Source organism: Uloborus diversus, chromosome 9 (assembly GCF_026930045.1).
Source record: "Uloborus diversus isolate 005 chromosome 9, Udiv.v.3.1, whole genome shotgun sequence".
Classification (NCBI taxonomy): domain Eukaryota; kingdom Metazoa; phylum Arthropoda; class Arachnida; order Araneae; family Uloboridae; genus Uloborus; species Uloborus diversus.
In genome coordinates this window covers 57,631,047-57,643,422 of record NC_072739.1, presented here as the reverse complement: position 1 = coordinate 57,643,422, position 12,376 = coordinate 57,631,047, and the positions used below count along the sequence as shown (strand labels likewise).

General features: G+C 32.6%; 1 protein-coding gene across 1 annotated transcript in view; it reads left to right on the top strand.

The window, feature by feature from the left end:
- Positions 1 to 1,716, top strand: part of LOC129229368 (ER membrane protein complex subunit 2-like) — a 37,347-nt gene extending 35,631 nt beyond the window's left edge. Inside the window, exons 8-9 of the mRNA XM_054863660.1 lie at positions 631 to 735; positions 1,553 to 1,716. Of these exons, the coding sequence (XP_054719635.1) occupies positions 631 to 735; positions 1,553 to 1,630 (183 nt within the window). The 3' untranslated portion in view covers positions 1,631 to 1,716. The remainder of the gene's footprint in view (positions 1 to 630; positions 736 to 1,552) is intronic.
- Positions 1,717 to 12,376: the final 10,660 nt, after the last annotated feature.

Genomic DNA, 12,376 nt, shown 5'->3' with positions numbered 1-12,376 from the left:
CCTGAAATCGATTTCCATTGGGAAAATATCCAGCTAAACCATGGGGAAAGTATCTGAACCCCCCTTCTCCTAACAATTTTGCATTTAGGCACCCTTGAGCATATGATTTTTTTCAAAAAATCTTAGGGGTCTAGTAAACTTTTCTCAGAAAAGGCATATTTCAGTTAAAAATTCAAAAAATTTCTTTCCCCAGCTAATAAAAGTCCCAAGAACATCTACAAAAAATTACAGGAATGTTTCTAAATTTCACGATTTTTAAAAAATTTGAAAATGGAGCAGTTGTGAGACCTTACGTCCCCTGTTGTGTTCTACTTCCTCACCTCCCATGTTACGGGTTAAAATATGCATTTTTTTTTAATAATTAATCTTGCTACTAAATATGACACATTTTTAAAGCCTACATTGATGAATGTTGTTAAAAACTTCATTCAAAGCAAATATTTTGTTTGGTTAAAATCCCTGGTAAATATTTCATGCAATAAATCATTAGAAAAGCAATTCATTTGTTTCCTTGAAACTTATATCAAATTTACTGTGAAATCTATTTTTATTTTGCTATGTATTTCATGTAGTTGGTGTAATAAATTGATTTTTCCCCTTTAACATGTTGTTTATATATTTTCTTTTTAGTCGGCAAGTAATGTGGCAGCATCCCCAAAGTGTTCTGCACTTAAGAAAAAAGAAAACTTGAAATTTGCTGCTTGGGCTGGACTTAAAATTAGCACAAGATACCAGGTATGTCAAAGAAAATTTCATGTAACATATTTAATGTTTAAGCTGTTTTAGCTTGTGTGTGTGTGTGTGTGCAATTGTACTTGATCATCTTGAAATGTAGATTGTCCTCCAGACTGAAGGGCAAAATTAGTGGTCACCACCAACCACAGGGTGACTAAATGAAAGAAATGGCGATTAAAAACAGGTCATTTGGTATCTGATCGCAACCTTAAAAAGTGAATTATTTGACTTGAAGTGTACAAAAGACATTAAAGTATTTGGTTAACTTTTCCCACTAACATCAAGATACTGCCTTAATGAGCTAATTTAATGGAGGAATTTTCAGTTAGAGTTATCCAAAAGAGAGGTAAGGAAAGGAAGAACACACGTCAGTCTACTCTTGCTTATGAAAGTGGGAAGAAATCAGAAAAAGGGGGTAAAATTTGATCTTCTAATAGTTTCAAACCAATTACTCGAGGATCATACCTCATATTTTAAACTGAATCTTATTTTTTAATAATAGGGCTATGTTAGGGGCTCTCTTTTTGCAGATTTATTGCAATCCCCTGATATGGCCTCCAATCTTTCATGTGCCACCATTAAATTGCAGATGCCAGTGGCAGAGAATTTTGATGCCCAGTTTCCCACCAGATGGAGTCTCCTATCAAAATCAAATAAGCGTTGTAATTTTTTTTATTTGCAAAAAGGGGGGGGGGGAGTGATTTTTCTCTAAAGCATTGATACTTCAGTAATTTTCTGTCTCAAAATTTGATGTAAAATTGTTTTTTCATTCAAATCATCAATTGTTGTCATCAATTCTTTTTATTCTCTTTTCTAGGACCAGTTATGTGATGATTCACAAGTGAAATCTGTGCAAGGAATGCTGGGATTATTATCTCTTAATCCTACAACTTAAAGATTTTTATATTTATTATTGAAATTATGTAATATATATTGTTTTTTTTTATTATTATTATTCTATTAAAAATTATATATACATGATTTTAATTTTATTTATTTTTCCAAGATGCTTTTGTATAAACAAGATAGTAGTTATAAAAATTTAACAATATGAAAGATTTTGAAACAATTGAATTTTTTGTGATGTATTACTCAATAGAAGTAAGCATTCAAACGGCACAAGTTCACAATGAATATTTATTTCTAGTAAAAGTATTGAAATTGAAAATTACTAGGTTTCTTAACAGCAGAAGTAAAGTGTAAAGTTTGAGATGAAATTATTTTTATTCATTTAATTTTGATTCATATTTTAAAACAGATCTTCTATGCTGTATATTCACATAAACTAAATATGAGCTCGATTATAAATTTTCTAATTGTGCATTATATTGAATACTTTTTAGGAAAGTAAAAATTGTTGTCCTTATCTACTTTAAAGTGTCTACTTTTCATTCTTTTAACAACCATTACATCACTTTAAACTAATTTTTCAATGAAATGAAATTATAAAATCTGCTAATGCAACAGCTGATGATAATGACACCATTTTAACTATTTTATATTAGTTTAAGTTTTTCAGTATTTTAATGTCTCACAAAGACTTGTTTTACACGTATCTAAAACAACACGATAAAAGATAAGTACTTGCATAAAAAGGAAAATATAATCCCTTGTGTAAATTCTCATAGAAGCAAAAGCTCTTTCAACATTTTCCTAGTCTGGCAAAATCATGATTTGCTTGCATTATTACAGTTAAAAATCTTGAAACTCTTGACAGTAGGTTTGGGAGTCATTACCGCCCCCCTCAGCAAAAGGGGGTAGGTTGATTTTTTTCTCTAAAGATTTCTTTTCCTTCTAAAGCTTAAGTATTAGATTTACAATACCATTTCAAACATCGTAAATAACACAAGTAATGAATATATTGAGACAAAGTATAGAGGAAAACTTACAAGCAGTTTTATTTCTTCTTAGTTCAAGGGCGGATCCAGAAATTGTTCAAGGAGGGGGCGGTTTATTTTTCAACCTATCTTTTATTACGTATCTGATTTACACATGCTTGAGGGTGGCGGGTGCCACGTCATTCTTATTTAATACAACTAAAATGTAGATTTATCCTAGGAGGTTTAAGAACCTTTTGATTTCTTTAACCATTGAAAAGGATGTTCTAAAATTACGTTTTAGAGCTTCAATTTCTATGTTATTCTGGGGAATGTTTCGACCCCCTAACATGATGAAAGGTCATCTAAAATTGGGCTTATTTGAAACTTTAGTTTTGAAAAATTACCAGAGGAAATTCACTAAACCCATTCCTTCCCCTAATAACACTACCTGAGATGTATACAATTGGACTTTAAGAATTAAATTTCAAAAATACTCTGAGGAAGGCTTCCAAACTCCTCCTTTTCCTAACATCACCAAAGATCGTCTAAAATTGAATTTTTGAAACTTCAATTTCAAAAAGCATCCAGTAGGGAGATTCAAACCCCATTTCTTTCCTTAATGTCTTCAAAGAGGGCCTACATTTACGTTATAGAACTTCAATTTGGCCCCTTTAAGAGAGAGGGGGTCGCCCCTATCGCCCCTCCTTTGTAATCCTCTGTCTTAGTTGTAAGGAAATGTTTTGGGATGAAAACGTTTTCAAATTTTTTAACAGTTTCTAAAATAATATGTAAAAAGTTGCTTTTTTTGCTTTCAATTTTCTATGCTCATAAGTATAAGATAGCAAAGTTGAAATTTGTGCTTCTGAGAGAGATGGTAAAATAAAAATAAATAATTAAAGGGAGAAAGAAGGGAATGAAAAACAGTTGTTCCAACTTTCTTTTGCTACCTTTTGACTTTGTACTCTTAATTTTTGTAAAGAAATAAAATTGATACTTTCTCCAAAATTACTCAGTAGTACTTCCTTTAAGGCACATTTTCTCTTGTCCCAGTCCCTTTGAATAGGGTTCTCAGTGTATTTGCCTCTATTGAAGGGATACTAACTTAATTTACTTATTTCATTTTTCTGTGTAAACGATATATGAGGAGTTTATTATAAAATTTGATGGAGCCTGAATTGTCTTTAATGCTCCAATAAAATTCAAGACATTTCTTAAAAAACAAACATAATTTCTGACAAATTAAGTTTTTTGCAATAAAGAATTGCAACTAGGTTATTATTGTTTTGAAGAGTTGTAATTCTGCATAATTTTCAGTTTACCTTTGGAGGTCTTTCATTCATTCAAAAAATTATTCATCATAAAAAAAAACTAATGATTAAATATCTAGTGTTGTGTGGTTTACTAACTGCGAGTAAGTGAATTTTAAGTTAATCCTTTAATTATTTATACAATTCACATCGACAAATAAACCGCAGCCGCTGTATTAGGCATTATAAAAACAAAAATAGCGACACCTAATCATTTGGCTTAGCAAAAATGATATGATTCAAACAATAGAAGTGAAACAACATTCTGGTTTTTTTATTCAAAACCTTAAATATTCTGTTTATTTGATCCAGAACTCTTTTAGCTTACAGTAGATATGAAATCATTTTTACTTTGTTTATTTATTTATTTATTGTTAGTTTTTTTTTCCTTCCTTTAATTTATGGGTTTTTTTTTTTTTTTTTTTTGAGCAATCACGATTGCTTATTGCTTTCATTTGACCGTCCTTGGCTTCTGGTTCCTTTTTCAGCTTGGACCAGGGACACCAGCCTCTGCAGGCGGCTCGGCGCGGCTGCTCCGGTCCTGAGCTATACGCTTCTCCTGGTCGGAGGCGTCCATGTCCTACACACATGCGCGCTCATACACACACACACACGCTCATACACACAAGCCTTTACACACATACACACACGTCTACGTGCATACACACAGGTCTACGCACACACACAAGCCTACACATGCACGCACGCGTGCCTACATATACACACACGCCTGCAAGCACACACAACTATACACACGTAACCGCCTAGGAGGAGGAGTAGGCTTGGGGGGGGGGACAGGGGCTGTTTCTAGAAACAATAGCCCCCAATGAGTAGGGCGCTGTCGCAACTCGTGATTGCAAAAAACATAATTTGAATTAAAAATTTCAGAATTCAAATTAATTTTAAAAATTTAAAAAGTTTTTTTTTTTTTGCACATTTAAAAAAAAATTGTTTTACAAATATTGTCTTTTGTAATGTAACAAGCATTTTAAACTCGGGGGGTTTTACTGTGCTTCATAGCGCAGGGGGTTTCCAAACTGGGTGGTGCCGTGGGAAGAGGGGAGGGAGGTGCCGCAAAGTGTCATCCATGGTATCATTATACATCCCCCCCCCACCCCGTTCCTACACTTCAGTGACAAACCAGATGGGGTTCCCCCAGGAAAAGTATATACAGTGGCTCCCAAAAGTGTTCGTACACTTTGAAATTTTTTAGTAAAACCAAAATAACTCGAAACTGAATTCGAATATGAAGTCCAATATTTTTTCACATCATTCCTATATCATTCTAAATACAACCCATTGGTTTTTTCAAAATATTGACGGATCTTTTTTCCGAAATGGGTCAGAAAACGAAGAGACAGAGAAATAACACGCCACAAAAGTCATCGTACACTCAAATATTTTCGAATAAATTCATGATTAAAATTATCATATGTCGTTTTATTAATATTTTTGCATTGTGTTGACCCTTATAAGTCATTTGGCTTTCATTTTTTGTTTATTTATTCCTTAATATTGTGCTTTTTACTGTAAAAAGGCTGGTATTCGTAAAAAACAGCTAACACCATTCAAAATTTGAATTTTTTCCCCACAGTAGTGGTAAATTGGTTTGAAATGTCTCTAAATTAGTTAATTTATTTGTTTGTATAGTAAAGTGCTCGATAAAATGCTTTAAAGAAAGGAATCGGACCGAAAACAAGGTAAGAAAAGGTCAACCGGCAAAGTTGACAAAACGTGATCGGAGATTTAAAGTTAAAAAAATTATGAAAAATACACCTTTGAGTGTTGTAAAAGTTTCTGCAGAGTTAAATGAAACATTTTACATTTAATTTTCACCTAAAATTGTTCGCCAAGTTCTCTGATTAGCTGGAATAAATGGGACCTCTTCCCGCAGAAATTTTCTTGGTCGTGCGTAAAACAGAAAGCTTACGCTTTTCGTCGCAAAATCAATGATAAATAAGCTAAATTCGTTTTAGAATCATGTCTTATTTACAGATAAACATTAATTTAACATTTTTGGTTAAATTGTTGTATAACTGTAAGTAGAAGAAAAAATTAGGAACTTAATCTTAAGAGCTTATTTGGATCAGTTTATCAAGACGGTGGAGATGTTCTAGTGTGAGGGTGCATATCAGCATCAGGACTTGGTAGTTTGTAATTTTTTGATGAAATAATGAATCATGCTGTTCCTTTAAATATTTTAAAAACCAATTTTGAACTCTTAGCCAAAAATTTGGTTATTGGAAACAACTTTGTTTTTTATCAAGATAACGATAAGAAGCACACGGTTTTCAACGTTTGCGTCTCGTGCCTCGAAAATTGTCCTTAAGTTTAGAAAATACTCCCTCAATCTCCAGATTTTAACTTAATGTAACGTATTTAGAGATATCTGGAGGCTAGATTACGAAAATAGGGCTTTAAGACGAAAATAGAGCTAGAAACAGTGAGACTCGAAGTGTGGTTGAACACTTACTCAGAAATTACGCAAAAAAAAAGAAAGAAAAAGAATGAAATCTATTCCCAGACGTTTAAAAGGTGTTATGAATACTGTATGATATTCTACTAATTAATAACTTAATCAAAAGTTAGATTATTCAATAATATATAGACATTTTATAAAGTGTACGAAGACTTTTGTGAGATAAAATTTCCGGCACTTTTTGGTTTTTGATTTTTAAAAAATTAAGTTTTAATATTTTTTAAAAACTTTTCATGTAGTTTTGTTAAAAATTCATCATAGATTTCATAATTAAATACCTATTCCGAAATATTAATTCTAACCAATGGATTGGGGACTATTTCGTTGAAAGTCGTAGGTGTACGAAGACTTTTGGGAGCCACTGTACGTGTAAGGTGGGTGCGTCAAATAAGGCCATCTTCCCCACTTTTAGTGTAGCATTACAAAAATTTTCAAGAACGTGTCTTCATCCTCAAAACCTACCTGATGATAAAGCATTAAAAACAAGTTTTATTTAATTACCAGGCAACAGTAATTATAGAAGACTAATGTCAAAGATACCTGAAACCTGATTTTTTACTATAAGTTTTATTGGTTCACTGTAGTTTACTAGTATAAAAAAAGTTGTTTGTTGTTCTTGGAAGCCCAATTTTTGCAGCTGATGAATTAAAAAAGAAAAATATTGGTGTTTATCCACACTTTTTCCCATAGTTTGATAACCTCGAAAAGATTGTCGCCTAATAAGGCCGTGGTTCACCTTGTTAACATTTCTGTGTCCTTGTAATATGACACCAGAGTACATGATCCTGTTCTGCGTACCCTGCACAAATGTGCACAAAGAGTGAGTAGGAGTGAAAAAAAACCCATAAAATAACGAGTTATATGCTGTCCCAAATGTGACGATTGATCTTGCTCTTTTCCATGGAAGCACATATCGAGTTTTTGGTTTTGTTTTTGTTATTATTAAGGTTGGTTTATTATGTTTCTAATTTATATTGATAAAAAGTTTTCTCTCTTACTCTCTTTTTTTTTTCCTTTTTTTATAGTACTTTTTGGCGTTTTTCTGTCTTGAACTCTGCACTTTTCTATCTTGAACTCTGTGTGAAGTAATCCTTGAGCATAGTTACCCCTTGACCTTATTAGAGACCCATGTTCCTAACAAAGCCAAATCTCCTTTCTTTGTTTAAATTGCTAAAAACATTATTAAAACTTAAATATTCACTTTTTTTTTCTAAATTTTTGTGGATCTTCTAATGAATTTGCAAAAGCTAGAGCCACATCAATCATAAGTCAGCTTGATATTCCCTTATGAACCTTAGGTTGATCTTATTTGGCAGATTAATCTAAAATAATAGAGATGGATTATAATTAGAGTTTCCATTCCCTTGCTAATCTCAATCCCCCGGGATTTTGGGATTGTAAGGTGCCGATCCCAGGATCTCGCGGGAATGATTTTATTTTTTTAAAAGCTAAATTTTTATGTCATGTAAAAAAGTTGTACTTTTAGGATGGACTGCTTTTGTTACATGAATTAGTCTTTATCTCTAATTTCGTGCACCAATTGTGGAGTATTGCAAAGTCACATCTCAATTAGTGACTATCTTTTGGTACGCAAAAGTGTATTTAGAGAAAGTCCAATGTGTCTTAACAAAGCAACACTCGTATTGGATGGGGGAAAATTTTTGCGCAAAACATATTGGGCTTGATGAAAACGCGTGATATAGCTCCACTGCAATTGGTTTTAGTGAGATTAAATAATTGTGGACATTTAGCAAAAGATCTCTATAAGCTTCGCCACCTTCTAATATAGATTTTTCTTTTCTGGATCATGTTAGAGGTTTTTGCGCATGAACTTCAAATTTTGAACAAAAACTATGTGTGTTTGATTTGTGTATTACTCTATACAATTTAACTTGCCTTGTTGCTTCATGAACGTTGGTTATTGCATCAGTGCATTTGATTTGTTACAGCCAGGAGGGTAAGTGCTGATTTGGTTACAGTCTCAGGAAAAGTTTTTGAATAATTTCACTAATTTTACCTCTCACTTTAAAGGGACATTGAGCAGCTTAACGTACTGCGCTGTCATGCGAGTCATCTAGTGTTTCATCCAAGTTTCTGTCACCTCTTTTAGAATTGGGCCAAATATTGCAGATTTCTCAGCTAATTCATCCAACATAACTTTTACAAGGTTCTACCCACATTTATATTATTAGCTTTATGGTGACAAAGGCATTGACAGGCACTTTTTACTGGTTAAAGAGCATAAATAAAAAAATGTAAGGTTTTTCATTGCTTTCTTCTGCGGAAAAAAATATTGTGCACTTTTAGTAGGTTAAAAGTTTTAAGCGCATTCCTTAAGTTTACAGAAATATTCCAACATTGCATTCAGGCTACTCCAGCAGATTTTGCCCTTTATAATACACTTTCTCAATTTCTTCTAAAGCCCACTTTTCTTAGTTTCAATACTTAGTGATGGTTTTTGAAAAGGCTTTTAATTTTTACGCATTTTCGCAATTGCTGAACATTTGAACACTGAAACCTCGAATGAAAATGCCAATTCATTCTCAGAAAAATACTCTATTTTTATTGTTTTCTTAAATGGTAAATCTTCTGTTCATCATACGAGATACAAAGTTGTTCTTGCTTTTCTTGCAGAAATACAAGGAAGGTGATTAAAACTTCAGATGATACTTTAAAGAATATGTTTTATTAAAGGAAAAAAAAAATTTGGGAAACGTTTGCATGGAACCTCTTTTCAGGATTGGAAATCCCGCTAAATATCATGCGGAATTGAAAACCCTAACCAGGATGCCCTCAGGAAATGCTAATTCTTCAAAGTTGCCATGAGACAAAAAAGCTCGGGAACCAGTGAATAGATTTAAAAGGTTGGATTAAAAGAAGATGTAGAAAAAGAAAACACTGTGACCATCGAACAGAAATGAATTATTTGACATTTCTTGACGATGTAGACAATGGTGAAGAAAACCTGAAAAGCATTATGAAATCCCACCTGAACACCTGCCTGGTAACCCTGCATCATTCATAATTGACATATCGAAGCGTTCAAAATGGTGCGCTTTTGAAGAATCCAAATTCTTTAAATTTCTGCAGAACAAAATGAGATATTTTCTTGCAACTTGGAGTTGTTGATTGATAAAAATTTTGAATTATCAGATTCTTGGGTGGTTTTTATGGTGAAAAAATTTTATAGTTCAAAGCCTACGTTTTGAAATGGCGTTGTCTATATGGCAAATATTCTTGTGTCAAAGTTTTGAGGATGGTTAGTTTTTCAAAATCATTGATATTCTTGGCATAATTTTTTAAAAAACATTGTCAAAAACAGAACTCAATTTCAGATGAATTTCAGCATTTAAGCAAGGTTTTTTATAATTACACTACATGGCAAAAAAAAAAAAAAAAATCTTACAAATGCTTCTGACATAATTCTTGCTAATTTGTAGGTAAAATGACCCTAAAAATCCAAATATGAACACTTTTCAGCCTACTCGTGCCACTTTTTGGAGAGGGTGCCAACCCATTTTTTTTTCATACCGCCAGTTTCATAGTAATTATTTTGGAGGAAGAGGGTGTTATTTTTGCCATTAATGCTCTTATGAGGGTCTAGAGAGGTGCAAAGTTCAAAAGCATGAACATTTGGAGCAAGTTGGAAAACTCATGGAAGTCCCCCCTCCCCCCTGAAATATTTTTTTAAGCATCCAAACTGATTTTTTTTCCTAGGAAATTGTTTCACAATTTTTTCTCTTTTTTTTTTTTTAACATAATGGGCCATTCATTAATTGCGTAAGGTTTTTGTAATTTTTGACCTCCCTCCCCCCCCCCCTTGTAAGGGTAGGTAAGATTTTTCAACCCCCCCCCCCCTCCGTATTCTTACGTCAGATTCAATTTCGTTTTTCAAAATAATAAAATAACAAATCTACATCACAGAAGTCGTTATTAAATTTACTACTATTAAATTAAACCTCTTTTTTGTGTCAATAAATATTTACTAAAAAGTTTGAATCTAGATTGAATGTTTTTTAGACATTTTTTATTTTTGCATATGATGCGTTAAAAATAAAACATGCCATACATAGTGCGATTTTTTTATTATATTTTACACTATTCATTCTTTGTTAAACAAATAAAAAACAGCTTATCCTAATACGTTTCTTCTTTTCTTTACGCAAATGAAATATGATCACTTGATCGCACGATTTCCAATATAAAATATCGACTTTAAAAAATACTACGTACGAATGGGTTTGAACCCCCCCCCCCCCTTAGTTAGGGTATGCAGAGATTTTTCCACCCCTCCCCCTGTAGACCGTTACATAACTAATGAATGGCCCCTACGCCCCAAAAGATCTTCCCCATCGAAAAAGCCAGGATAAAAATTTCCTAGAACCTGCTTCAAATTCCATGACATGAAAACTTATAAAAGTAATTGGAAAAAAAGGGGGGGGGGATATTATTTTTCAGGGCAAAACGCTCGTTGTCCTTATAATTTTGTCCAGTTTTAACTGATATTTTCTTTTATCAATCATGGCAAAACATTTATGTTTTGTATTTTCAAATGATCTTCATTCCACAATAATTTCGAACACAAAAAGGCATTTTGTGTAAGTTTCATGAATTCTTTCAGATTTTTTTTTCTCTGTGCTGTTTTCTGCTGTTCTTATAATTCTGCCCACAACTGCAATTATGGACCTAAACCAGGGGTAATAATAAATGACACATGCGATCAGTTAAACTTATTTTTTTTTACATGTTAATATTTATAAGTTACTTAAGGAAGAAGAAACATGTTCAGTGAGAAATAGAAATAATAGGACAACATTAAAAAGAAAAATATTATAATAGTATATTCTTTGACAAAAGAAATTCAATGACGTTCAAACTTTAAAATAATGATAAATTTCTATTGATTTTCGACCGCTGAGCAATCATCACTATAGTTGGGGCAAACCTAACCTGAAAGCGTTACGTTAATAGTCTCAGTAATGCCACGGAAATATCAGTTCGTTGCTTGAGTAACCTGGGGCACTGCCCCTTATCCTCTGGTGTGCTATGTTGATATTTCCCCGGTTGGGGACATACGACTTTATTTTGACGCAGAAGATGGTTACGTGGATGTACGAGGGATGTGGTTTCCTCTAACGTAATACTGTGATTGGGAAGTACCTTGCCTTCACAATGAAGCCAAATGAAACCATATTCAGTGGGGCCATGATGAATTACAGGTATTTTATTTGTTCACAAATAGAAACTGGCAACAGATAAAATTTTTAAATGATTGCTTTTAATTTCCCTCTCGGTCAACAATGAGCTCGGTTACTAATCTCTGAAAAAAAGGCTTAGCCGGGTTTAAAATCTGCTGTAAAAGCGTTATAATTCGAATTCTATATAACATGGAAGTTCCTAACATATTCTATCAGACGCAGAAAAAAAATACTCTTCATTTTGGTACTAAATTTAAAAATTTTAAAACATATTTTCACTGCGAAATTCGCGAAAAACCATTTAGAGGTTTTTTATTAATGTCTTCGTTAATTAATGCCATCCGAAGACGCAACATAGCTAACAACACTCTCGATCAACTCTCTTTTCTGAACTTTTTTTTTTTTTTTTTTTTTTTCAAAATCCATCCGTTTAGGTGCTGGAAGAGCTACAAACAGATACACGAACAAGTCAAACTTATAACTCCCTTCCTTAGTGTTAAAAAATCAGTCAAGCGACAAAATTGCTAATTTTAGGAATTAAATTATTCAATGATGAGAGATGAGAGATTACAACGTTGTTTATTGAAAGAAATATACCTAAATATATATCCCTTTTAGTTTAAAACATTGTGTAACTCTTATAGAAAAATTTTAATACCAAGGTAATGCTTTTTCGAAATTTTAGAGTTTGTCACTTGAGTGGTTTTTGAAATAAACGGTTCAATTAATTAATACAGGATGTAAATTCACTTTCCCCATAAAAATATCTGTTGGCTTTCAATGTGCTTGAATATAATATTTTAAAATTCTATGCTTTCAGAACTGCGATGTTTCAAA